Source organism: Harpia harpyja, chromosome 21 (assembly GCF_026419915.1).
Source record: "Harpia harpyja isolate bHarHar1 chromosome 21, bHarHar1 primary haplotype, whole genome shotgun sequence".
Classification (NCBI taxonomy): Eukaryota; Metazoa; Chordata; class Aves; order Accipitriformes; family Accipitridae; genus Harpia; species Harpia harpyja.
Genome location: NC_068960.1, coordinates 3,416,068 through 3,441,966, shown reverse-complemented (window position 1 = coordinate 3,441,966; position 25,899 = coordinate 3,416,068). Strand labels below are relative to the sequence as shown.

At 67.4% G+C, this 25,899-nt stretch overlaps 1 protein-coding gene across 1 annotated transcript; it reads left to right on the top strand.

The window, feature by feature from the left end:
* The first annotated feature begins 1,751 nt into the window (after window positions 1-1,751).
* Window positions 1,752-25,657, top strand: MYO15A (myosin XVA). Its single transcript, XM_052772992.1, has 64 exons — window positions 1,752-5,213; window positions 6,197-6,279; window positions 6,437-6,500; window positions 6,608-6,717; window positions 6,943-7,017; window positions 7,244-7,334; window positions 7,458-7,463; window positions 7,798-7,901; window positions 8,457-8,520; window positions 8,603-8,716; window positions 8,915-9,076; window positions 9,170-9,283; window positions 9,393-9,451; window positions 9,732-9,855; window positions 9,944-10,039; window positions 10,131-10,262; window positions 10,710-10,835; window positions 10,977-11,054; window positions 11,448-11,602; window positions 11,740-11,785; window positions 11,915-12,039; window positions 12,290-12,407; window positions 12,499-12,674; window positions 12,747-12,831; window positions 13,119-13,172; window positions 13,360-13,441; window positions 13,531-13,661; window positions 14,403-14,498; window positions 14,588-14,823; window positions 15,156-15,334; window positions 15,457-15,529; window positions 15,712-15,906; window positions 16,052-16,146; window positions 16,266-16,354; window positions 16,450-16,576; window positions 16,729-16,790; window positions 16,920-16,983; window positions 17,098-17,236; window positions 17,512-17,602; window positions 17,687-17,783; window positions 18,027-18,148; window positions 18,287-18,346; window positions 18,584-18,659; window positions 19,051-19,166; window positions 19,252-19,370; window positions 19,454-19,595; window positions 19,878-19,989; window positions 20,139-20,213; window positions 20,631-20,836; window positions 20,908-21,041; window positions 21,126-21,192; window positions 21,347-21,419; window positions 21,652-21,725; window positions 21,828-21,910; window positions 22,115-22,245; window positions 22,380-22,474; window positions 22,895-22,972; window positions 23,246-23,342; window positions 23,428-23,588; window positions 23,699-23,832; window positions 23,937-24,070; window positions 24,775-24,908; window positions 25,134-25,274; window positions 25,416-25,657. The coding sequence occupies exons 1-64, from the start codon at window positions 1,863-1,865 to the stop codon at window positions 25,515-25,517; spliced, it is 10,134 nt and encodes a 3,377-aa protein (XP_052628952.1). The 5' UTR covers window positions 1,752-1,862; the 3' UTR covers window positions 25,518-25,657.
* The last annotated feature ends 242 nt before the right edge of the window (window positions 25,658-25,899 follow it).

Here is a 25,899-nt window from a genome sequence, read left to right as displayed (position 1 = left end):
GGGTCGGCTGGCGACCGCAGACCTGCCTGAGGACGGCGGAGCTGCCGACCCGGGAGCTCTGCCCTACCGATGCCGGTGCTCCAAAGGTACAGTCCCGGGCAGCCATGCATCGTGCCGGGCTAGGGCGGGCGAAGCAGAACCCCGGTAGCCAAAATCTCCCTCCTCTTTCTGCGCCCAGCTGTGGCACAGCCCCGGGCTGCGGTGGTGGGACAGGGGCTGCCCTGAGCCGTGTCCCTGGAATGAGGTGGCTTTCCCTGGCCATGGGGTGCCAGCCATGGGGCTCTCCTGGTCCTGGAGGAGGCCAATGGGTTCGGTCCAGAAACTGCTGCTGGTTCTTGGGTTCCCCCAGCTGCTGCACAGCTGGATGCTGCTGCTGCTCCTCCCTTGGGTCTCCCCAAATACCCACTGCGAGGGGGTGGAGCGGGTGCTGCCCCTGCCCGCACGGGTCCTGCCGCTGCCCGCAGGTGATCCGTGCGGGGCAGCAAGTTCCCACCGCCGCTGCTTAAACTTTCATGAACCTGCAGCCGCAGGAGTCCAGCCCTGGCATTAACATTTGATGCGGTCACCCTGCGCCTGGGCACGTGTGTGTGCAAACACGCTGCCAGCACCGCCACGGGGCACACGTGTGGCACAGGCGAACCCCCTCGCCAGCTGCGTGTGGGCACGCGTGGCACCCTGCACGCACGCGCGATGTGCGTGGCGTGGCGTGGGGGGTACCCCGTGGGCTCCTAGCTCCTCTCTGCTTCCCAGCGGGGCTGTGGGATTTGGTCTGGTGTTGGGTTCCTCTTCTGCGGCGCTCCCCTTGGCCGTGCTCCCGGTGCCGGGGCGGCGCGTGCCTTGGGCTCTGCAAAATTGTCTCCTCTCCCTTGGTGCCACGGTTTGGCTTTGCGGGCTCAAACGGGTCCCTGGGCTTTGTCCTCCTCCAAGCTGGCTGGAGGAAGAGGCTGATTCCCTGGCGGAGAGCAGAGTGAGCCCCAAGGCATGGAGAGGTGGTAGGGTCTGGTTTTGGGGTGGTGACGGTGCTCTGTGCCATCCCCTGCAGCGTCGTCCCCCCCGCCGGGGGGATGCTCCCCACCACGGGTGCCCTTTCCTGCTCCTTTGGAAAAGTCTCCGGTTGAGGCGGCGCATCCCTTACATTATTCATGCCACCGCGAGCCCCGGCGGTTGGGTTACAGCCGGAGCCCATCTGCCAGCACCGCGCTGCCTAACTCGCGGGGTGCCGTGGGAGGCAGGAGGCAGCTCCCGCCGGGCTGCCCCGGGGCTGCCGGCCCGCCGCCCCAGCGCCATGCCAAGCGGGGGGACGCCGGCGGCCAAGGGAGCCAGCCACGGGCACGTGTCTCGCCGAAACTGGGTGCAGGTAAATACCCTCCCGGGGCAGGCTGCGGGGTCGGGAGCCAGCCGGTGTGCCGGGACCTGCCTTGTGTCGGCACGGGGGCATCGTCTCGCAGGGCCCCGCTGGGGCCGGAGCATGAGCGCCCGCCACCGCCGGGATGGTTGGCAAGAAGGGGGAGCCCAAAAAGGATGCAGAGACCAAGGGGAAGCGGGGCAAAGGGAAAGGGAAGGATGGCAAGAAGGGCAAGAAGGAGGCACCCAGCGAGTCGGAGGAGACCTCGGATGCGGAGCTGCTGAAGGCGGAGGAGAGCGAGGAGATGGAAGAGGAGAAGGAGGAGAAGGACGAGGAGGAGGCAGCTGCGGAGGAGCCCAAGAAGGGGAAGGGGAAGGAGAAGAAGGGGGTGCTCAAGGGGGTGGTGGCGAAAAAGCCGGGCCGAGGGAAGAAGGTGCAGCTGGAGCCAGAGGAGGAGGAGGGCGAGAGCGATGCCGCGCCGGCCAAGAAGAACCTGAAGGGCACCTCCAAGCTGGTGATGGGGCTGGCGGCCGACAACGCCAAGAAGAAGAAAGGGGCCAAGGCCGTGGAGGCCAAGGGCCAGCCCAAAGAATCTGCGGAGCCCGGCCTGGCCGAGGAGGAGGAGGAGGCGTTGGCGCCGAAGGCCCGGGTGAAGCGGAGCCTCCGCAGCACCTCGAAGCTCTTCCTGGGCTTCAAGAAGCTGGGGTTGCATCGGCCCAAGAAGGGGCAGTTCAAGAACACGTCCCGCTTCTTCTGGGGGCTGCAGAACCACAGCACCAAGAAGAGGAAGAAGAAGAAGAACAAGGCGGTGCTCAAGTCCACCTCCAACCTAATGGTTCGCTTCAAGCGCGTGGGCAAGAAGAGGAAGGAGGCGGCCAGTAGCTCCCCGCCGGCGAAGCCGTCCTTCCTGCTGCTGCGGCGGGGCGGGCAGGCGGCCGAGGACGGCGCGTCCCTCTTCCGCCGGCGCCCGGAAAGGAAATTCAAGCCGCGGGCGCAGGTGCTGAGCAAGGCGGCCTCCGCCACGGGCTGGCTGGCCAGGAAGGTGCTCTCCCGCCGGGGGCGGCTGGCCGGGGGCGGCCGGGCGGCCGACGCGGCCTGGCTGTCCCGTATCGGTGCCAGGAAGCTGCCGTTCCCCGCGGAAGACGAGATCCTCAGGCACCGGGCCAACATGAAGCGGATCCCCAGCACCAGCGGGCTGTTGGCCCGCGGCGCCGCGCGGCACGGCAGCATGGTGCGGCGTCTGTCCCGGCGGGGCTCCCAGCGCGCACCCGCGGAGCCGCCGGTGCCGCGCTACGGGTGGGCCGAGGAGGAGGAGGGAGCCTACAGCCGCCAGCGGGGCTACGGCAAGGAGGAGGATGGAGCCTATGGCTCCCGCCGTGGCTACGGCAAGGAGGAGGATGGAGCCTATGGCTCCCGCCGTGGCTATGCCAAAAAGGAGGATGGAGCCTATGGCCCCCGCCGTGGCTACGCCAAGGAGGAAGATGGAGCCTACAGCCCCCAACATGGCTATGCTGAGGAGGATGAAGCCTACGGCCCCTGGTGTCGCTACACCGAGGAGGAGGATGGAGCCTACGGCCCCCGGCATGGCTACGCTGAGGAGGAGGAAGGCTACATCCAAACTCCAGTCTACCCGGCGGGGTACGGCTTCGAGGACGCAGTGCTGACCCCCTACGCTGACTACCCCGGCTATGAGACGGAGGAAGAGTATGGCTTCTACGGGGGGTTTTGGGAGGAGGGTGACCCCTGTGGCTACGCAGAGCTCGAGGATGAGGGGCCGCTCGCCAGTGGGTCCCCCCTCGCCCTCTACGACCCTTACGGCAGCGACCCTGAGTATGGCGAGGAGGCAGCGGGGCCCTTTGGCTACAGCGGGGACCCCTACGAGGACTTCGGGGACCCCCTCGCCGGGAGGTACCTGGGGGGCGAATACCCTGAGCATCGCATCCAGTACAGCGAGGAGGGGTGGGCACCGCATGCCCAGTCCTCCTGCAACCCCTACGCCCTGGCCCTGGAGGAGATTGCCGAGGCCGAGGAGCCTGAGGAGTGGGAGGAAGAGGAGGAAGAGGACAGGGAGTACCCCTTCTCCATCCTCAGCGCCTCCTCGCTCCGGGGCATGCGGGAGACGCTCTCCTCCAAGCTCTCCCTCAATAGGAAATTCAGGCTCTTCCCCCGGCCCCAGGTCAAGCTTTTCGGCAGGGACCGCCTGGACGTCCCCCTCTTGCCGTCCCCCCACCTGCCCGCTGCCCGTGACGAGGACGACTACGATGAGTACGAGCCACCGCCGGCAGCCCCTGGCCCCACAGCATCCCCGGGACACCGGGTTTCGGCAGCGCGGGCGTGCGGGAGCCCTTTGGGGCAGTTCCTCCAGCGCTCCCTCTCGCAGCCCCCCAGCCGCCCGCCACGGGGTGCGGGGGGATTTCGGGACCCCTGCACCCCCCAGCCTTCATACAGACTCTCCGGCCGCAGGCTGGCAGGGATGGAGACCACCGGCTCGGGGGGCCGGGACCCTCCACCACGAGCATCTCCAGCCAGGGACCCTTCCCCACTGGGGGGGCCCTGGGGGCAGCCCCCTTCCCGAGATCCGGAGGCTGCGCGGCGGCCGTCGCTCCGTAACCCTTTCGCCAACCCTGGGCGCTCCCCATCGCCGCCGCCAGCCCGGCAGCGCCCCGGCAGCATGCGGGGCGAGGGGCCACGACGATCCCCCTCCCTCGGGGCCAGCCTCCGGCGGTTTGGCCCTGAGCCCCCTGCCCCTCCGCCGGCTGCCCCCCACTCGCCGGGACCAGTGGGGAGGCATTTGGGGGTGCCCACGGTGGGGTCGGGGAGACCCTTGTCCCCGCGACCGTCTCGGCGGAGCAGCCCCCCCGGGCTACCGCTCCCCCAGGCCTGGCCCCGGCTTCCCGAGCCCCCCACCAAGGCTGTGAAGCCGCTGCAGAGGACCCCCTTCCTGGCACCGACCCCCCGCCCTGGCAGCCGCCGTCTTGGCCCCCCCGGCCCCTCCTGGGACGAGGAGTTGCCCCCCTGGCAGGGTGCTGTGCAGGGTCTTGCCGGGGTGCCCCCCCCACCCAGCTCCGCTCCTGGCACCCCCAAAACCTTCATCCAGCGCATCGGGCAACCCCTTGCCGGGATGGCCCCCCGTTCCCCCCCGGCGAGGCCATCTCCGGCTGAAGCGGGGGGCCGCAGCCCCTCCCCAGGGCGCTCCGTGGGTCAGTCGCTGGCATCGCTGCTCGTGGGGAGCATGGCCCCCTCTGAAACCCCCCCATCCCCACCTCCCACCCGCCGTCCCTCCTCCCGCTCGCCCTCCTCTCCCCGGCCCCCATCCCGGCGCGACGGGAGCACCCGCAGATCGCCGAGCCCACCGGCAGGGCGCCGGGGTTGGACCGACGCCGGGCACCCCAAACTCCCCTCCAACCCACGCGACAACCGGAGCCCCTCACCGCAGCGTCGTGCCGCTTTCCCGGCACCCCGCCGCGGTCGAAGCCCCGGTTCGCCTGTAGCCCCCCGCCACGACGCTCGTGCCCCAGGGCCGGCGGAGACCGTCGAGGGCGATGGGGGGGCCGGGGAGGAGGGCGCAGGACGCTACGCGGTGGTGACGCCGCAGGTGCAGAGGTTGGGTTCCTTCCGACGGGCGTCCCGCGTGTACAAGCAGCACTGGTCCACGCAACACGTCGTGCGGGTGCAGGAGATGCCCGACGCCTGGACGGCCGAGCAGGGTCTTCCCCGGCAGCCCACCCAACGCGGCCGGCGGTGGGCGAGTCAGCGGGGAGCCGACATCGCCCGATATCTCAGCCAGCGTTCGCCGGCGGGCGGCTGGCGGGACAGGCACCCCTGGGCGGACGGGTACCTGGGCACCAAGCAGCCCTGGCGCAGCAAGGTAACGCCGGCGGGGAGCCCGCTGCGGGGTGCCGGTGGCGGGACGGAGCCGGAGAGGGAGCCGGCAGCAGCCGAAGGGACCTGGGATGGGGTGGTGTGTTGAGATGGCTGACGGCTCGCTGGGGCACGAAACCACCAGGGCCGGGGGGATTTGCGGCACCCAGGGTGGGGGGGTAAGTGGCTATGGGTGCACTGGGTGCTGGTGGGGGTCCTGACACAGGGAGCAGGCTGGAGGGGGAGGGGGGGTAGTCATTGCCTGTTGCGTGTGTGTCCCCCCCCCCCGTGCACAGCCCCCCTTGGGGACACTTGACTCTCGTGTATGGAAATGCTGAGACCCGATCTGCGGCTGGGGCGGGCGCGGGTGCCACCCTGACCCGGCGGGTGTCCGCTTTCCTGCCCACCGCCTGGCCGGCCGCCAGCGCGAGCTGCCGCGTGCCACCCGCCCCGGGTCGCCTCTACGCGTGGCTGTGGGGTACGGCCATGGGGAGCAGCCCCCAGCCCTACAGCTCAGCCCCCACCGCAGCTCCCTTCCATCATCTCCCCTGGAGGTGCCACCCTGCCTGGGGGGGTCTCCATCACCCACCCCTTGCAGCCCCCGTGGGGGTATGGGTGAACCGTGGGGTGTCGCGGTGGGGGTGGCACGGCCATCTCTACCTGTTCCCACCTGCCCATGGCGATCGGGACCGGGGGTCTCCGCAGCCAGCCTTTCCTGGGACGGTCCCCAAGGGCGCCTTGGTGGCCCCATGTCCCTATTTCCAGCGCTGCTGCTTCTCTCCCCTGACACGCGACGCTCTTGCTGGGGGACCCGTTTCGGGGCCGTGGGATGTTTGCTTGGGGTCCCTGCCATCACTGGCTGTGGGCTCCCCGGTTTGGGGTTACAGACAGTGGTTTTGGGGGGGTGATGGTGGTGGTGACTGGGTGGGATGCCGGAGGAGGTTGGCGCAGCCCTGCTGTGACAGAGCTGGGCTGGGTTGCTCCGTGCAGATGCAGTCGCTGTGCAGCCTGCCCATTGTGCGGTACCAGGAGCCGCAGGAGGAGGACGGGCTGGAGGACATGACCCAGCTGGAGTGAGTGTCCCCATCCCCTTCGCCACCCACCCCGTCCCATCCCGACACGGGGCCCGCTCCAGCCTCCTGGGACTGGGGATGCTGGGGACACGCTTGGGGACAGCAGACACCTCCCGTCCCCCTGCCACCCCCTAACGCAGCCTCTGCTCCGTGCCAGGGACCTCCAGGAGGCCGCGGTGCTGAGCAACATTCGGACGCGGTTCGAGCGCCAGCTCATCTACGTAAGCTTAGGGGCGCACAGCATCCCCCCGAAGACGGTGGCCGTGGGGTCTTTGGGGGGGTCGTCACCCTCCGAGCGCTCGCAGCCCCAAACCTCGCTCTCCGGCAGACCTACATCGGCAGCATCCTGGTGTCGGTGAACCCGTACCGGCTCTACAACATCTACGGGACGGAGCAGGTGCTGCAGTACGAAGGCAGAGCCCTGGGCGAGAACCCACCGTGAGTATCGGGGCGTCCCCGAACGCCCCGTGGGGACAGGGGCATTCCTACCCACCGTCACCCACCCCTGCATCCTGGGGGTCCCAGGCCCCCGAGGACCCTTGGTCGCAGGGTGCCGGAGCGGCTGTGTCCATGCGTGGGGATGCTCGGGGCGCAGTGGGGGTCCCTGTGTCGGGGCGATGTGGCACCGCACCCCCCCAACCTCTGCTCCCCCCCCTGCCCCAGGCACCTCTTTGCCATCGCGAACGTCGCCTACTCCAAAGTGATGGATGCCAAACACAACCAGTGTATCGTCATCAGGTGGGACACGGCTGTCCCCACGCACGGCCCCCTCCCGGGATGGCCCCTAATCAGCGCTGCCCTAATTGCTGGTTGCAGGATGCTGCCACCAGCCTGGCCCGGCCCCGGGGCCGATGGGTGCTTCTGGGGATGGGGTGCTGGGTGGGTTTGGGGTGGGCACACCCCTGTGGCCCCTTGCTCAGCTGATGATGGCCCCGGCCATGTCCCCCCCCACTCTGCGTTTCAGTGGGGAGAGTGGCTCGGGGAAGACCGAAGCCACCAAGCTGATCCTGCGCTACCTGGCAGCCGTCAGCCAGAAACGCAGCACTGCCCCGCAGGTAGGGTCCTGCCCTGGGGACATCCCTGTCCCCTTGTCCCACCACCCTGTGCGCTCCTCCACCCCCTGCTCACGGCTCTGCTGCTCTCTCCTTGTCCTCACGCTTCCACCCGGACCATGGCAGATAGAGGTACCGGGGGGGGGGACGCACGTGGGCTGGGACGGTTCAAGGGGACAGAGCATCGTGGTGGCATCTCTGCCACGTCACCCCAGCTGTGGGGGGGACAGTGGGGAAGGACAGCAGGAGCTCAGGGCATGCATGTGCATGGGGTCCTTGCGCTCTCCCGCATCCTCATGCAACCCGGCCACGGTGCACACCTTGAATTTTGGCACCCGTGGGTGGCTGCATGGGGCAGGAGGTGGAAGGGAGGGTGGCAAGAGGGGTCCCCCTGCCATGGGGACAGCCTGTGGTGTATCGGGGTGCCCAGGCTGACCCCCCCCGGCTCTCCCCATCGCCACGGCAGATCCTGGAGGCGACCCCCTTGCTGGAATCCTTCGGCAATGCCAAAACCGTGAGGAACGACAATTCCAGCAGGTTTGGGAAATTTGTGGAAATCTTTCTGGAGGAGTAAGTAACACTGAGCAATGCCCACGCGTGGCCAGCCCCCACCCCCCTGTGTGTGTCCCCCCCCGCCCCAGGGGTCCCCAACCCGGCCCCCAGCCCCGCTGCCGGGCTATCCCTGCCCCTCAGCTCCGGGGTGGGATGCACATGGGGATGCTTTTGGGGACAAACCTTGGTGGGGGAAAGGCAACATCACCTGAAAACAGGCAGCGTTTGCCGCCCCTGGGGTAGGGACAGGGATGCTGTGCCCTGGGCTGGCACCCTGACCACTGCCGGTCCCCGTCCCTGTCCCCACGGCCCCCTCGCTCATCCCCACTGATCCCAACGGGGAGGGGGTGCCCGATATCGCCCTGGGGTGCAGCAGCTCCAGCCCTCACTAGGGGCCTGGGGGTGGGTACCTCTCCCTGCCCACAGATCCCACTGGGGGGGCACCTGGGGACCAGGCACCGACCCCCCGTGTGCCGGGGACAGCATCGGGGCAGGGGTGGGCACCATGGAGGGGGGGCACAGCCCCTGCCCGCGCCGAGGTTGCCAGCCATGTGCCCGCTCTCGCCCCTGCAGCGGCTTGATCTGCGGTGCCATAACCTCGCAGTACCTGCTGGAGAAGTCCCGTGTGGTCTTCCAGGTGGGTGACAAGGGGGTTCCGGGCTCTGTCCCCCCCCCCCCAAGCTACCCCCCACGCTCCAGCTCGGTCCTCTGCTCCCCAGGCCAAGAGCGAGCGCAACTATCACATCTTCTACGAGATGCTGGCAGGGCTGCCCGCCCAGCAGCGGCAGCGGTACTGCCTGCAGGGCGCCGAGACCTACTACTACCTGAACCAGGTAGCGTGCCCCCTGCCCAACCCCCCCACGCTGCCTGCTTTTCGGGGGGTTGGCCAAGCTCGGGGTGCCGGTGGGTTCCTGAATCCTCCTGGATTCAGCGTGCGGATGGGGAGGGTGCTCAGGGCAGGGTGTCCTCCCTCCAACCCCTGGGTGCTGCCTCCCCGGGACCCACTGATGGCACCGAGGGGGTCATGCCAGGGTGGGAACTGCGAGATCCCCGGCAAGAACGACGCGGAGGATTTCCGTCGGCTGCTCAACACCATGGAGGTGCTGAGCTTCAGCGTGGAGGAGCAGAACAGCATCTTCCGCATCCTCTCCTCCGTCCTCCACCTGGGCAACGTCTACTTTGAAAAATACGAGGTACCCCAAAGGGAGCCAAGATCCTTGGGCTGGATTTGGGATTTGATGGAGGGGCGGGGGCACTGCATCCCACCACCTCACCGTGTCCCACAGACCGACTGCCAGGAGGTCGCCACGGTGGTGAGCGCCACGGAGATCCGGACAGTGGCTGAGCTGCTGCAGGTCTCCCCCGAGGGCCTGCAGAAAGCCATCACCTTCAAGGTGACGGTAAGTGGATTGGGGGGGGGGGGGCACAGGCAGGGAGGAGGGTCCCTGGAGACCATGGCTGGTGTTGCTAAAACTCCATCACGCTGTTGGTTTTGTGCGCTCCAACCAGGAAACGCTGCGGGAGAAGATTTTTACCCCTCTGACTGTCGAAAGCGCCGTGGATGCCAGGTAGAGGGAAGGGGGGGACGGTGCTGCGTGGGGGCTCGGGGGGGTGTCTGGCCCCTGGGGATGGGGTGGGAGATGAGATGCCAGTCTGGGAAAGGGGACGGTCAGGTCCCCTAGTGTAGATTCTGCTCTCTGGTGATTAAAACTGCAGCCCTACGGGCTGCCCCATGCACAATGTGGGGCTGTGATGGGTGCTGGCCACAGTGGTGGGGGTGTACGCGGTGCCGTGCCGTGCCGTACCATGCCAGAGCTCCAGCACTCTGCTCATCTCGCCGCTTCCCAGGGATGCCATTGCCAAGACCCTCTACTCCCTGCTCTTTGGCTGGCTAACGGACCGCATCAACAAACTGGTGTACCCACGGCAGGAGGCCCTCTCCATCGCCATCCTGGACATCTATGGCTTCGAGGTGAGCAGGATCCATCCTGGCTCCATTCTTCCATCTGCCAGCCCCGGGGCTGCGAGGTCTGAGATTCTGCGGCCCCTTCTTCTTGCAGGACCTTAACTTCAATAGCTTTGAGCAACTATGCATCAACTATGCCAACGAGTACCTGCAGTTCTTCTTCAACAAGATCGTCTTCCAGGAGGAGCAGGTGGGCCGGCGAGCGGTGCCGGGCTCTGTCCCCGTGCCGAGCATCACCGTGGGGCCGGGGGCATGGGGCTGACTGAGTGCTGACCCCGCAGGAGGAGTACCTCCAGGAGCAGATCGAGTGGAAGGAGATCCCGTTCAGCGACAACCAGCCCTGCATTGACCTCATCTCCCAGAAGCCCTACGGCATCCTCCGCATCCTCGATGACCAGAGCTGCTTCCCCCAGGTGAGGGGCTGCCCAGTGCCAAGGCGGCGAGGATGGCAGCACCGGGTGGTCACCGTGCCTGGGGTGACGCCGTGGCCCAGGGCTGCTCTGCTTCTGGGCTGTCCTGGACAACCTGGGAGACCCCCCAGGTTTCTCCATGCTGGACAAACCCTGGGAGGTCCCAGGTCAGTGTCACTGGAGCAACTTCCCCCAGAGGACTCGCTTTTGCAGGAATTACTGAAAATCCCCTCCTAGCTGCCCTATAAAAGAGAGAAGGGTGGTTGCACCCTCTCTGCCAATGGGGAAACTGAGGCACAGGAGCAGCAGATGCCCATGGCTGTGCAGCTGCTCGGTGGCAGAGCTGAGAGCAGGGTCTGGCCGATTGTCCAGGCGTCCCCGTCCCGGTGCCTGCATTCCCGGGGCTGCCGAACCACTCGAGCCATGTCTCACCCCTGCGTCCATCCCCAGGCCACTGACCACACGTTCCTCCAGAAGTGTCACTACCACCACGGGACAAACCCGCTGTACACCAAGCCGAAGATGCCGCTGCCCGAGTTCACCATCAAGCACTACGCGGGGAAGGTGACCTATCAGGTGTGCAGCAGTGGGAAGCCCAGCTGAAGTTTTAAGGACGGTTAAATAGGAGGTTTATGGGGTTGATCCTGCACCTGGAGCTCCTCGCCTCCCACCACTGTGCCGCCAGACTCCTCACCACGAGGTTTTGCTCTTTGCCAGGTTCACAAGTTTTTGGATAAAAACTACGACCAGGTCCGTCAGGACGTGCTGGACCTGTTCATCAGTAGCAGGACCAAGGTAGGGCTCTGCCCAGCCCCGGCTCTGCGGTGCTGGGGGGACACCGGGTATGGATAGCCCACTTCCATACACACCACTTTTCGTGTCCCCAGGCGTGTGCCCCCGTGGCTGGTGAAGCCCAGGGGGACCAGGAGCAGAGGATGCCTCCAGTTCCACCCTGTGCCCTCTTCCCACAGGGTCCTCTGGGCTTTGACCCCTGAAGCATTGGCACAAATGGGCACATGGGCTGCTCTTGCACTTCCCCATCCCCATCCAGGGAATCTCACCGCAAATAGGGGATGCGACTCACTCAGGGCTGGGCAAAAAGGCAGCAGCCGGGCTGGGAAGAGGAGCCAGGAGAGCTGCACCATCCCGGCCACCTTCCTCCTCCCTAACCTTTCCCATCTCCCCAAGGTGGTGGCCAACCTCTTCTTCGGCCATGCCCAGGTGATGGCACGGCAGAGGAGCCTGGTTAGGAGGAGCAGCACCAGGACGCGGCGGTACAAGGCCCCCACCGTGGCTGCCCGGTTCCAGCAGTCGCTCCTGGACCTGGTGGAAAAGATGGAGAGGTCAGGGCAGGCAGGGTGGGCAGCCAGGCCATGCACCAGAGCTGGCAGGAGCAGGGTGACAGCCGAACCCGAGCCCGAGGTGGCCAGGCTGGCTTTGTCCCTTGTCCCCTGTGGCCGACGGGGTCTCTCCAACGCAGGTGCAACCCCTTCTTCGTGCGCTGTCTCAAACCCAACAACAAAAAGGTGAGAGCTGGCCCGGGGCTTTCCTGCCCGTGGCGATGCCAGTGCTGCCTGCCCTCGCCAGCACGGGGAGTGCGGTGGGCAGGGGTCTGCCCGTGCGGCCGCCGAGGCTTCTCCCCATCTCCTCCCCAGGAGCCGGGGCTCTTCGAGGCCGACGTGGTCAGCAGCCAGCTGCGGTACTCGGGGATCCTGGAGACCATCCGCATCCGCAAGGAGGGCTTCCCCATCCGCATCCCCTTCCTCGTCTTCATCGACAGGTGCCTGGGGGCTGCGGGTTGGGTACCACCGTCCCGGCGAGGGCAGACTACAGAGCTCGTGGGTGTTTTGGGGGGCAGCGTTTGGCCCGGGATTCCCCCACGGCGGGAGCTGGGAGCCCCCCGTTTTGGTGCGCAGCACCCGGAGAAGCTGCTTTCCCAGGCACGGTGCTCATCACCGCAGGGAGGGGCCATGCCGGCATCCCGGTGGGGTCCTGCACGGTGACGGTGACGGTGTCACGGGCTCACCCAGGTACCGCTGCCTCGTCGACATGTGGTCCAACGTCATTCCCAACGGGACCAACTGCGTGGAGATGCTGAGGAACCTCTGCTCCGTGAGCCCCAGCATGTACTACGTTGGCGTCAGCAAGGTACCGTCCTGGGCAGGGGGCTTGGCTCTGGCGATGCCCTGGGGGAGGGCGGCCGAGGTGGGGGGCTCATGGCATTGTCCCCCCCTCCCAGCTATTCCTGAAGGAGCAACTGTACCAGGCGCTGGAGAGCAAGCGAGCCCGTGCCCATCACCTGGCTGCGCTCACTCTCCAGCGCTACGCTCGCACCTTCTTCATCAAGAGGCGCTTCCGCTCCCTCCGCCGAAAGATCGTCCTCCTGCAGAGCCGGGCGCGGGGTTACCTGGCCAGGTGGGGGTCCCGGGGAGGGGGTGGTGGGTGGGGACTGGTGGGTGGCAGAGGGTGACGGGTGCCCTCCCGCAGGCAGCGGTACCGGCGCATGCGGCACACGCTCATCAAGTTCAGGTCGCTGGTGCACATCTACGTGAACCGCCGGCGGTACCTCAAGGTGAGGCAGGGGCTGGCACATCCCGGGGGGGTCCTGGGCACCCACTCCCACCCTGCTGCATGCTCAGTGGTGGGTCGGGAGAGGGCACAGCGGCACCCCCAGACCCTAAACCCCCCCAGACCCCATCCCCACCACCTCCTCCATGTCCCATGGGCCATGGGCAGTGCCTCTTTGGGGTGAAAGCCTGGTGATGCCGGGGGGCAATGGCACCCCAGGGGGGGGTCCTGCTGCCTCCGGGTCTCCCTCCCCCCTCGACTGGGGGCTCAGCGCAGCTGCTCTGCTTCCAGAGGAAGGAGGACGCCCGCCGGCGGGCGGCGGAGGAGAAGGAGAAGATGAAGCAGGTAACGGGGTGCAGGCATGCGGCACTGGGGGGGGAGCACGCAGGTGTGATGCATGTGCAACCCACGCTGCTGTGCCCTCGTCCCTGCCACGTGCTTGCCCGTCCCTATGCTGCCAGCTGAGGCACCCGTGGGTGCTGGGGCAGGGAGCAGCGTGGCAAGCGGGCGCATCGCTGTGCTACGCCGGCAGGAGCTGACGAGGAGGGAGGTGGTGGACGTCACCCACCTGGAGATCCCGGCCGAGCTGATGGGGCTGCTGGAAGCCGCCGCAGGTGAGCGGGTCTTGCACCATCGCTAGCCCCGCTCCCAGCCCCTTCTCCCTATCCCCGTGGCTATGCCATCGCTGCCCGTTGTGCCGTAGCCGCCCGGGAGGTGAACGCCGGCTGTGTGGTCCTGGTGCCACCGCCGGCGCTGCAGCCCGACTCCCAGCTCACCCTCCCGCTCGACATCAATGACTACCCCATGGCCAAGTACGTGCGGGGCCATTTCCAGGTAAGGTGGGCGCCGCGGCCCGGCGGCGGGGAGCCTGCCCCGATGGGCAGCCAGCTTTCGGGGAGTTCTCGGCGCCCTGGTCGTGGCTGAGCGGTTAGGTTCAGGGTCCCCGCAGCGGCTCTGCCCGGCGGCTCCCCGCACCATCCCGCCGGGCTCTGCTCCGGCTTTGGCCCCGGGGATGCCACGGGCTGCGAGAGGGGACGGATCCGGGGCGGCTGTGGTGCTGCAGGGAGCCGGCCACCATCTCCCTCCCTCCCCGTGGGTTCCTGTCGTCTCCAGAGGCCAGGGGGACCCCGCTGATGTTATCGGAGAGAGACCCGCCGAGCCATCCTGGACGCCCGACGTGGGGCAGATCCGGAAACGCTGGGGCGGGAGACCAGGTCGCTTCACTCCCGGGACCCCAGCCCCATCCCTGGTTGCTTTGCCCCCTTCCTCCTCCTCTTTGTCCCCTATTTTTGCCATGTGTTTCCCAGTCCCCGGCATCCTGAACGACAGCGCCGGGGCCGGATCCTGCTCTCAGCCTCACCGAGGTGCTGGCATCTCCGGTGCTGCCAGCACAGCCTGAGCCCATCCCTGCCCCGCTGCCGGGAGGCTGCCGGCCCCATCCTGCACCCCAGCCCTTTTGCAGCCCCATAGTCCCCATCCAGCACCGACGCCACGCTCAGCGCCGTGGGGCTGGCCCCTCGTGGCCTGAGGCTGTCCCCGGGGCCCGAGTAGCCACGGGTGCGGGTGTCACCGCAGGAACCGGCGTTCGGGATGCTGACGGCCCCGCTGGCAGCCCCCCTCACCCGGCTGGATGAGGAGCTGTGCCACGAGGCGCTTAGCCTCTTCCAGCTGGTAGGTGGGATGGCACGGGATCCGGCACCGTGGTCCCCTGCGTGCTCCTGCCTGGGGCCAGAGGGAGGACCTCGCTGTCCCCACGGCAGATCCTGCGGTTCATGGGGGACCCGGGGCTGGGCGGCCCACAGGAGACCCTCTTCGGCAACTACATCGTGCAGAAGGGGCTGTCGGCACCAGGGCTGCGGGACGAGCTCCTGGCGCAAGCCGCCAACCAGGTCTGGCGTAACACCAACGTCAACAACGAGGAGCGGGGCTGGCTGCTGCTGGCCGCCTGCCTCAGCGCTTTCCCCCCCTCCGCCGCCTTCGACAAGTATCTGCTCAAGTGAGTTGGGGCTGGGGACAGGGATGGGGACCGGGGATGGCTGGGACCCTCGGGGATAGCCTGGCACTTGTGCCTGAGGACACTGCCGGGTCCCTCCGGGGGCTCTCCGGGCCAGCCCGGCACGTGTGCCCAGGGATGCTACCCAGGTCCTGCTGGGGATGCTCTGAGGTCCCTCCGTGGTCCCCGGGGCCAGCCTGGCACACGTGCCCAGGATGCTGCCCAGATCCCTCCAGGGATGCTCTTAGTCCCTCCGTGGTCCCCGGGGCCAGCCTGGCACTCGTGCTTGGGGATGCTGCCCAGGTCCCTCCTGCAGCATCCTCCCTTCCCCACAGGTTTGTCTCCGACTACGCCTTTGCCGGCTACAAGCCGGTGTGCCAGCGCAAGCTGATGCACGCCATGGCGCGGTCGCGGCTGGGCGCCGCGGCCGCCCGCGCCTACCCACCCTCGCTGCTGGAGTGGACGGCGAACCGGCAGCAAGCCAGCATGGCTCTCGACCTCCACTGCTTCAACGGTGCGGGGTGGCACGGGGCTGGGGGACGGCAGCGGTGAGGGTTGGTCCCAGCTCCACCACCCTGCCACCGTCACGGGCAGGAGGGGACCAGTGGGACCCGCTCACCGCCACTCTCTCCCCAGGTGACCAGTTCTCCTGCCCCATCCACTCCTGGAGCACGGGCGAAGACCTGGCAGGGGATGTCCTGAAGTACAGGTACCTGCCAAACCAGCACCCCCTCACCCAGTGGGGTGAGCACAGGGCACAGCATCACCCCGGGGCCATTTTGGGTGACCCCAGGATCTGGGAGCCAGGATGCCCAGCTCGTGGGCAGGGTGTCCCCACGGAGCCGGGGTACTGCTGGCAGCCCATGCCCGTCCCCAGCGTCCCGCTGTCAGCAGGGGACTGGCAGAGGGCTGGCGTGGCTGGTCCGTGGCCATGAAGGCAGGTGCCCAGTGGGCCGAGCTGGCCGGCCATGACTATGTCCTGGACCTCATCTCCGACCTCGAGCTGCTCCAGGGCTTCCCCAAACAGAAGTCCTGCTTCCTCGTCGCATGGGAGGGGGCTGAGACCCACGGCAGGGACAGCCGGGCGTAGGTACCCGGGCAGGGACGGGTCCCCCGCTGTGGGGCTGGTGGGAGAAACACCGGCACCAGGCTGGATGGGTGCCAGCAGAGGTGTGGGTCGGGGTCCCGGCACCCGGTGGATGCGCGATGAGTGCATCCTCCCTCTCTGCAGGGTGCTGGGACACGGCTTGGATTTGGATGAAGTGCCTCCTCCCCCAGCCGTGAAAGCCCCCACGCTGCCATCCACAGAGGTGTACCACCCCCACGGTAGGGCATCATCCCCCCCCACAGCCCCCCGGAGCTGCTGGTGGGGCCGTGCCAGCGAAGTTCCACCATGCCGGTGAAGCCCTGCTGCCGGCGGCTCATCCCTCCTCATCCCCCAGCAGACGGGGAATTTGGGGAGCCGCGCAGCCAGAAGGGTCTGGACCGTTACCTGGACAGCCTCTTCGACCCCGTGCTCTCCTACGGCAATGGGGTGAGAGGGGTGTCCCCCTGCCCGACACAGAGGGAATCCAGCATTTTGGGGGTGCAGGTGGCACAGCCTCTGTCCCCTGATGCCTGCCCCCCCAGGAGCTGGAGAAGCCGGCTGCCATCTCACAGAGGATGAAGGGAGGAGGTGGTGTGGGAGGGGGGGACGGCGGCGGTGATGCCGAGCGGAGCGGACCCCCCGTGCCTGCAGAGACGCGTCAGCCGAGGGGTGAGCGCCCCGAGCACTCCTGCATCCCGACCCAGCTCCCTGCCTCAGTTTCCCCAACTGATCCCTGGGGTGGGGGACATCCCTGCATCCAGCACCCCACAGCTCCGGTACGGGGCTGCAGGATACTGAGCTCTCTCCCTTTGCCATCGCAGGCGCGGAGCCAGCTCCATCCCCGCAGTGCCGGGCAGATGCCAACCAGCCGCCTGGGTCCCCGGTCAGTGGGGCAGAGCCGGGGTGGGGGGGCCAGGAGGGGTCGAGCCCTGCCCCACTGCTGCAGGGCATTTCCCTGGGGATGGGGGCAGCTGGGGGGTGCCGGATTCTCACGCCGTGGTGCCCCTTGCAGGGCAGAGCAGCGGAGGGGACGCCAGCCCGTGCCCCCCAGCCCCGGCCCTACGTGCAGAAAGCCGGTAAGGGGTCTCAGCGCAGCGGGATGGCAGTGGGGGATCGCGGCACCGAGCTGTGCCTCAGGTGTGAGGGCGATGCCTGGACCCCCCCCCCGAGCCACGTGCTTGGCCTCGCAGCACCCGTGGGTCGGCGGTGGCCAGGCGAGCTGGTACGGCATTCCCGGCTCAACTCGGAGCAATTCCCACGGCCCACGCACGACATCCGCAATATCATCCGGCAGTGCCAGCCGGCCCCGCGCGGCTCCCAGCCCCCCAGGTACCCACCTCGGCCCCCAGCCGAGCTGCAGGCTTCTGCCTGCGGGTGTGTGTGCCAGCCCTGATGCCGGGGTGCAGGCGATGCCGGGGTGCAGGTGATGCTGGGGGTGCAGGCGATGCCGGGGTGCAGGCGATGCTGGGATGCAGGCGATGCTGGGGGTGCAGGTGATGCCAGGGTGCAGGCGATGCCGGGATGCAGGCGATGCTGGGGGTGCGGGTGATGCCAGAGCGCAGGTGATGCCAAGGTGCAGGCAATGTGGGGTGCTGTCTCTGCAGCAAGCTCTTTGGGAAGAAGCTGGACCCCCACGAGGAAGCCATGCAGATCCTGAAGGAGCAGCTCTCGGCAGCCCGGGTGCCGGCGGCTGTGGTAGGGATGCGTTCGCCCCCGTGTCCCCCACGCTGGGTTGGGGGAGTCGTCGGCCCCGACCGCAGCCCGCTCTCTGCCTCGCAGGGGCCCAAGGAGACGGTGGCTGCGGTGAAGCCGGTCACCAGCGGCAAGTACCAGCTCCAAACACCGATGGGGCGTCCGGCGGCCACTCGGCCCCCAGGTATCGCAGGGCAGATCCGTGGCACTGGGGGGGTCAGGGCAGAGCGGGGCACCTCGTCCTCCCCGGTGACACCGGGTGATGCCTGATGTGGCCAGGCATGGGTCCCGCTCTGCAGCATCCTCATGGGATAACCACTGTGTCTGGCTAAACCCTCGCTGGCCCCCGTGCCTCAGTTTCCCCGGGTGGAGAAGGTCTGTCTGTGGTCCCCCCCAAGGATGTGCAGGGCTTTTCGTATCTTCGCAGTCTCTGTCTCACGGGAGCTCCCGTCCGAGGGGCAGCAGGTCCAGACCCAGCTGCACCGGAGCTGCAGTGAGGACTTCTACACCTACCACAACGTGCCCTGGAAGATATACATCCGCAAGGAGGTGCGGTGGGGGGGGGGACAACGTGGGGACAGACTGGTGTCAAAGTGCTACGGGGATAAAGGGGGCTTTTTGCCGAGGCCCTGCAGGGTGGGCGATGCCGGTGATGCCGGCGAGCCGGGCTGGTCTCCCTCCTGGCAGGTTTTCTACCCCAAGGACAGCATCAACAACCCACTGCTGCTCGACCTCGTCTTCAGGCAGGTGAGGCACCGAGCTGGCCCCGAAGCCCCCCCGGGGGTCCCCTGGGAGTTGGGGTATCCCCACGCTGGGGTGATGGTTTACTCATCCCACCACGGCAGTCCCGTCTTCCCCTGCTGAGCTGCCGTGGAAGAGCAGGGGTTGTCCCTGTCGGGGGTCTGAGGGTGGGAAGGGCAGAGGGGCTGGGGGTCACACCGCTCCCCCCCGCACTGCTCCGCTGCTCCTCACCCCCTTCCCCAGATCTTCAACGACACGCTTTCCGACACTTGCATCCGGATCAGCCAGGAGGAGCGGCTCCACTTGAAATCCCTCTTTGGTAACCCTCGCTCGCACCCCCGCATCCTGCTGCTCCCCAGCTGGGGGGGGGTCACCCCTGGGGGACCCAAACCTGGGGGTCTCACACCCAGCATCTCCGGTGCCCCATCCTCATCTCCAAGCCACAACCAGATCTGCTTAAAGCCGGGGTAGTTTTGCCTCCAAATGCAATAAGCCCCCTGTGCTTTAGTACTCCACAAAGTCACGAGTTGTGTCAAGTCTCAGCCAGGCTTGCTGCATTAGGGGGTGCCTGGGGGGACACACCTGTCTCTCCATCATGGTCCTGCCAGGGTTGGGAAGGGGATGAGCATCCCTGCTCTCGCTGTGAACCCTGCATCCAGATCCTCCCTGGGGAGGGGAGGACACTCACCAGGGGCTATTTCTCCCTGCAGCGGCAAACAAGCTGGACTCCTTCAGCCCTGTGGCCACTGAAAGCGTCAAGAGGGAGATCATTGCTGCGGCCCGGGACAGCTGCGAGGTGTATTTCTCACGCCTCTTCCCCGCCACGGTGAGGGTCCGGCCGTGGGACAGGTCAGCGTGGGGGGGGCACCGCAATCCTGTGCCCCCGGCTGAGGCAGCATCCCGGCCCTCAGGGCAGCGTGGGGACGGGCGTGCAGATCCTGGCCGTGTCCCACGCCGGCATCAAGCTGCTGCGGCTGGTGAAGGGCACCAACGTCCCCGGGGAGCAGCTGCGGGTGCTGCAGGCGTATAGGTAGGAGCAAGGACCCCGGGTGGTCGGGGTGGGATGGGTGCTGTGGGTGCCGGGTGTTTCAGCCTCCCCTCACCCTGCCCCAGCTACGCCGACGTGCTGTTCGTGACCACCCCATCCAGAAACATGCTGGAGTTCAACCTGCGCAGCGAGAAGCTCATCCTTTTCTCCCCCAAAGCCCCCCAGGTCAAGGCCATGGTCGACCACTTCATCACGGAGCTCAGGAAGGTGGGGGGGGGTGCCTCGGGGTCAGGGGGGTGGCTGGGGGCATGTCCTGGGGGTCAGATCCTGCCCGTGTGCCGGCGTTTGGGGGGGTCAGGGTGGGCAGCGAAGGGCACCCTGCGAATGGGACGGTGCCTGGGGTGACGGGGAGTTGCGGGAGTGGGCACCCTGGGGTGGTCCTGCAGCTGTGGGTGCTTGAAGTCCTTGTGCTGGGTGGGATGTGGGTGTGCGTGGGTGTGCATATGTACGCCTGTGTGCACAGGCTGTGCCAGATCCCTCTGTGCCCAGGACTCCCAGTACGTGGTGGCCGTGAGGAACTACAGCCCAGAGGACGGGGACCAGCTCAGCTTCCACAAAGGGGACATCATCCACCTGCAGCCGCTGGAGTGCCCCGAGAGAGGTGAGCGGCCCCCCCACAGCCCTCCATGCCGAAAAGCCCTCGATGAGGGGCACGGTGGCAGCAGGACTGATGGCTTCACCAGCCCCAAAGGTGGCCATGCCCTGGCCTTGCATCCTGTGACACCCCGTGTCCCCGTGATGTCCCCGCAGACCACTACTACGGCTGCGTGGTCCGCAAGAAGGTGATGTACCTGGAGGAGCTGAAGACGGGCACCCAGGATTTTGGTGGGTGCCATGCTGTCCCCTGTGCATGTCCCTGCTGTACATACGCTGCCCTGAGCTGTGTCCCCTCCTGGGACTGGGGCACAGGGCAGGATCGGGCCTCTGTCACACCTCAGCAGGATGGTTTGGGCTCTTTTCGGCACCGACCTGATGCAGGTGGATGCTCCCCTGCAATTCCCACCCTGGGTGGCACTGGGTGCTGCCCCGTGTCCCTGCACATGATGGGCTTTGTGGCTCTTGGTCTGTGCCTTTACCTTGAGCAATGCCAAACCACAGCTATTTCCAGCCAAAACCCAAAGCCAGAACCCCCCTGGAAAGGGCTCGGCGTACAGGGGGAAGGAGGGAACGGGCAGAGGCTTTTTGGGGGGTCACCCCCAGGGCTGCCAGCCCGGGGCCATCCCCACCATCTGCCTGGCACAGGGTGGAAGTTCGGGGCCATCCACGGCAGGTCGGGGCTCTTCCCCGCCGAGTACGTCCAGCCTGTCGCGGCCCCTGACTTCGTCCATTTGCCGGCGGAGAAGAAAGAGGAGCCCAGAGACAAGCAGGGCAAGGTGGCGGCTTCGGCGGCCGTGGCCGTGGCCGTGGCTTCCACCGCCGTGGCCCAGGAGCTGGACCGGAAAACTGAGGTGGGTGCTGGCCCAGGGCTATTGCCGGCACGGCGCTGGCCGTGCCCGTCGCCCACCGCCCCGTTCCGCAGGCATCCGCTGCCAGCACCGCCTTTGCGGAGGGTCCAGAAGGAGACGGCAGCGAGCAGCTCACGGCCGGTGCCGGGACCTGTCCCATTTTGGTCTTTGCCCGGCGGTATTTCCGTGCCGCACGGCACGGGACCACGTGAGTGTCCGGCAGTGGGATAGGGATAAGGACACCCCGTGGCGGGGACACCCGTGCCCACCCGTTCCCTTGTCCCTCTCCCAGGGAATCCTGCGGGATGAAGGCCAAGAGGGAAGTGCCCGATGTGCTGGAGATGCTGATGTTCACCAAGGTACGGGGAAGCGAGGTGCCTCGGGGTGCTCCTGCCCTGTCGTCACCTGTGGGTTCCCCGAGGTCCTGGCATGCTCCGGAGCTCCCCGAATGCCACCCCAGCCCCCATCCCATCCCTCTGGCTGCTCCTGGGAGCTGACCCTCTCCCGCTCCAGACCCCTATCCAGGAGTCGCTCATTGAATTCGTGGATGGTGGCATCAGCAAACTGGCCGCCGAGGCTTTCCAAGGTAGGCGGGGGGCACAAGCGCCCCGTCCCCCTGCCCCACGGCCATCCCCAGCCCCATCCTTGGAGGATGGTGGGGGCAGGAATGGGGTGGGCAGATTGGGTGGCCAGGGGGGGCTTTAGCTCCTCTGGTCCCACTGCCCTGCGTGCTTGGGATGTTGCTGACACCCAGGGAAGCGTGTCCCCAGGGAAGGGACGGGGTGAGCTGTGTCACCGTGTGGCTTTGTCATCCCCAGCCGTAATGAAGTTCATGGGTGACCACCCTCTGCGGGGGCAGACGGAGCTGGATGCCGTCTGCGCCATCCTCAAGGTAAATCCCCCGCTGGGGCGGTGAGTCCTGGGGGTGGCCTGGGAAGGAGGGTGGCAGCTGGGGACATCCCCAGCCACAGAGCGAGCCATACCTGTCCCCCAGCTGTGCGCAGAGCACGAGGTCCTGCGGGACGAGGTATACTGCCAGATCATCAAGCAGGTCACCAACAACACCAGCTCCAAGCCGTGAGTCCCTGCAACAGTACCGTCCACCCTGGCTGGGACAGCAGAGGCTGGCACGGAGGACACTTGTGTCCCCAGCGGGGCTGAGCTGCCCCAAAGTGGGGGGAGACCCGGGGACCCCATCCTCGCCGGGGCGGTGGGTGCCGTTGCAGCCGCTGCGGCCACCCTCGCCCTTCCCAGGGGCTCAGCCCTGGCTTTTCCCGGCAGGGACAGCTGCCAGAAGGGCTGGAGGCTGCTCTACATCCTCGCCGCCTACTACAAGTGCTCGGAGGTGCTCAGACCCTTCCTCCTGGCCTTCCTGCAGGATGCGAGCAGGCACCCGGAGCTGCCTTTCCAAGGTAAGGGCTGTGCACACCCCAGGGTGCTGGGTGCACGGCGGGGAAGGACGCCTGGGGGTGTCATGGGGCTCCGGAGGTGCTTTAGCAAAGCCGACATCATGGCTCAGCCTCATCCTTCACCCCGTCCCTGGCAGGCATCGCCAAAGCCTGCGAGCAAAACCTGCGGAAAACCCTGCAGTTCGGCGGCCGCAGCCTCTTCCCCAGCAGCATGGAGCTCAGGGCCATGGTGGTGAGGCTGGGTGCTTATGGGTGCCCGTGGGGAGTGGGGCAGGGCTGACACCAGCTTGAGATTCCCCCCCCCCGCAGGTTCTGGATCCCCCCATGGGCTTGGGATCCCCCCCCAGACACTGCCCTGGAGCTGAGCTGCTGGCCCCTTGCTGGCACGGGGAGCACGGTCTTTTTTTGGGGTCTGCTTTCCAGGGGCACTGCTTTGGGGGTGCTGTGAGCTTTCAGGGGTCCCCAGTGGGGAACGCAGCTCTGTGCATGTGGGGTGGGGGGGGCACGATGGCTTATCCGGGCAGGATGGGCAAGATACAGGATGATCCCCATGGGATGGTCCCCACGGCATAGCTTGGGGATTCGGGGTCTCCTTTGGGGTCTTGCTGTGCAAAGGGCCCCCCCTGCACCCCGACGTGTCCTCCCCACGCAGGCTGGACGCAGCGCCAAGCGCCAGCTCTTCCTCCTGCCCGGCGGCATCGAGAAGCACCTCAAGATTAAGACGTGCTCGGTGAGTCAGAGGGGGCAAGAGGCTTGCTCGGTGCACCCCGGGCTTGTGGTGACCCCCCCCCGTTGTGGCCATCCTGTGGGTGCAGATGCCAGGGCAGGGGGGGGGAAGCTGCACCCCTTGGCTGTCCTTGAGCTGGGGGACTTTGTTCTCCGGGAAAGGGAGATCCCTTCCCTGGGAGCCGCATGGGATGAGCCCCAATGGGGGACCCACTGGTGACCCCGAGCGCGGTGGGGGGGATGTGGCAGCGTCCCAGCCGCCTGTCCCCGTGCCTAGGTGGCCCTGGATGTGATCGAGGAGCTGTGCTGTGAGATGGGGCTGCAGCACCCAGAGGCTTTTGACGAGTACATCCTCTTCGTGGTGACCGACAGAGGTGAGGGGCTGGCGGGGACGGCACGGCCGTGCCGCCGGCGGGTGCCACGCGTGGCGGCCGCGCTCAGGCTCCCGCGGCGGCACAGGGCAGAGCGTGCGGCCGCTGACCCGCCGGGAATACGTCCTGGATGTGGCCGCCGAGACGGAGCGCCGGGATGCCAGCTACAGCTTCTGGTGCCGCCGCGTGGTCTGGAGCCAGCCCCTCAAATTCGACAACGAGCTCTACGTCACCGTCCACTACAACCAGGTCGGGCCACCCCACCAGAATCCGCTGGGATCACCTCCCTGTTGTTCCCCCGCCCCGGGCAGCGTGCCCCAACCGCAAGCCGTGTCCCTGCGTTCTGTCCCCCCCCCCAGGTGCTCCCCGACTACCTCAAGGGGCTGTTCACCGTCCTGCCGCCCGCGAGGCCGGGAGAGCAGCACTTCCCACACGTGGCCAAGCTGGCCGCCCTCCAGCACCGAGCCAAGGACCGCCATCACCTCCCCACCGCGTACGGCCGGGGGCGAGGGGTCCGGGGGGGGGAACACGTCGACACATCCCATGGGGTATGGGACCTGCTGGCCAGCGCTGGCCCTGACCTCCGGCTCCCCGCAGGCGGGAGGTGCAGGACTACGTCCCCCCGCAGCTTTTCCACCTGCTGAAGGCCCAATCCTGGCTCCACATGGTGACCCAGCACATGCAGCAAGCCCAGGCGCTCAGCGCCCACCAGGCCAGGGCACAGTTCCTGGGTGAGCAGGCACGGGCCGGGGCTGGGGAGCTGATGCTGCCAGGGATGCAATGCTGCCAAGGATGCAGTGCTGCCAGGGATGCAAAGCTAATGAGGACACAGTGCTAACGAGGCCGCAATGCTAATGAGGGTGCAATGCTGCTGGGGATGCAAAGCTGCTGGGGGTGCAAAGCTGCCGGGAATGCGATGCTGCTGGGGATGTGATGCTGACTGTGTCCTCCTAACAAGGACACAATGCTAATGAGGATGCAATGCTGCTGGGGATGCGATGCTGCAGGGGATGCGATGCTAACGAAGACGAGATGCTGCTTGGGATGCGATGCTGCTGGGTGGCTCCCCTGCGTGGAGCCTGGGATAGGCAGACCTTGGCCCTGCGTGGAGCCTGGGGTGCTGTGGGGCCAGCAGGGTGCTGCACGGGGGGGGGCAGGACCGCAGTGGCAGGGCAGGGCAGGCTGCTCCCAGGCCCCACGCTTGGCCACCCGCTTTCCCAGCAGGCTGCAATGGGTCCCCTTGGCTGCTCCTGGGTGCAATCCTGTTCCTGGTCCAGAGCCTGAAGCGGCGCAAGGCTCTGGGAGCTGACCCAGCTCCTTCCAGGCGTGGGGCTGGCTGGGACCCTTGGCAGAGCCCCTGTGGGTGCGCGCCAGCCTGGGGCACAGGCAGGAGGGGGTGGGAGCAGGCGCTGAGACCCCGTCCTCCGCCCCGCAGGGCTGCTGAGCGCCTACCCCATGTTCGGCTCGTCCTTCTTCTACATCCAGAGCTGCAGCAACAACGCCATCGTCTCGCCCTGCATCCTGGCCGTCAACCAGAACGGCCTCAACTTCCTCAGCAAGGAGACACACGTAGGTGGGGGGGCTGTTTGGGGGGCACGGGGTCCTGGACAGAGCCAGGCAGCACCGTGCGATGTGACGGTCCCTCCCCGCAGCGGGCAGGGTCCCCCAGTTTGGCCCCAGCAGGGCATCGCTGGCACCCTCCGCCCCGCTCCGGTCCTCGGTCCCCTTGGTGGGGTTCCCAGGGCACGCGGGCCACCCGCCTCGTCGTCGTCCCCCCCCCCCCCTTCCTTCCAGGAACCGGTGGCCAAGTTCTCGTTGAAGGAGATCCAGTCGACGCGGACGCAGCGGCCGACGGCCGGATCCAGCTATCCCTACGTGGAGATCACGCTGGGCGACCTCCTGGCCCAGGGCATCACCCAGCTGCAGCTGGAGCAGGTGGGGGACACTGGGGGGACGGCGGTGGTCCGGGCTGGTGGGTGGGGGGGGACGACACACAACAACCCTACTACCGGGGCTCCCACGGTGGTGACCGTGGCCACCCACGAGCGTGTGTGTCCCCCCCCCACGCCCCGGCAGGGCCTGGAGCTGTGCCGCGTGGTGGCCGCGCACATGGAGAAGCTGCTGGGTGCCCGGGAGAAGAGGTTGACGCTGCCGCCCAGCGAGATCACCCTGCTCTGAGCCCACCGTGGACCCCCATCACGGGTGGGGGGACACACACACACACACAGAGGACGCATCGATGGATCCCGGGGCGTCCCCCGGCCTGGCTGCCGTTCCCCCCGTCCCCGTCCCTTCCATGCTGTTCACGCCTCGGTCTTGTTTTTTGGGGGTTTTATACAGGCCCGTGAGCCCGGCCCGACTCGGCGTCGATGGTTTTGTGCTGCGCTCGCTGCTGCGGTGGGGGGGGGGGGTGTCAGTGCCTCAGCTTCCCCCACCCCCGTGCCTCAGTTTCCCCGTGTCCCCATGCATCACCTTCCCCCGGCCCTGTGCCTCGCTTTCCCGTCCCCCCCGTCTCCCCTTCGGCAGCCCCGGGGGGAGGTTTGGGGGTACCGGGAACGCG

Bases quoted from the DNA above. Each gene is read 5' to 3' on its own strand.
- MYO15A (XM_052772992.1), top strand. From the start codon at position 1,863: ATGGGGCTGGCGGCCGACAACGCCAAGAAGAAGAAAGGGGCCAAGGCC. The intron at 6,718-6,942 runs GTGAGTATCGGG...CCCCTGCCCCAG, and splicing joins GCCCTGGGCGAGAACCCACC to GCACCTCTTTGCCATCGCGA. The intron at 11,603-11,739 runs GTCAGGGCAGGC...TCTCCAACGCAG, and splicing joins CTGGTGGAAAAGATGGAGAG to GTGCAACCCCTTCTTCGTGC.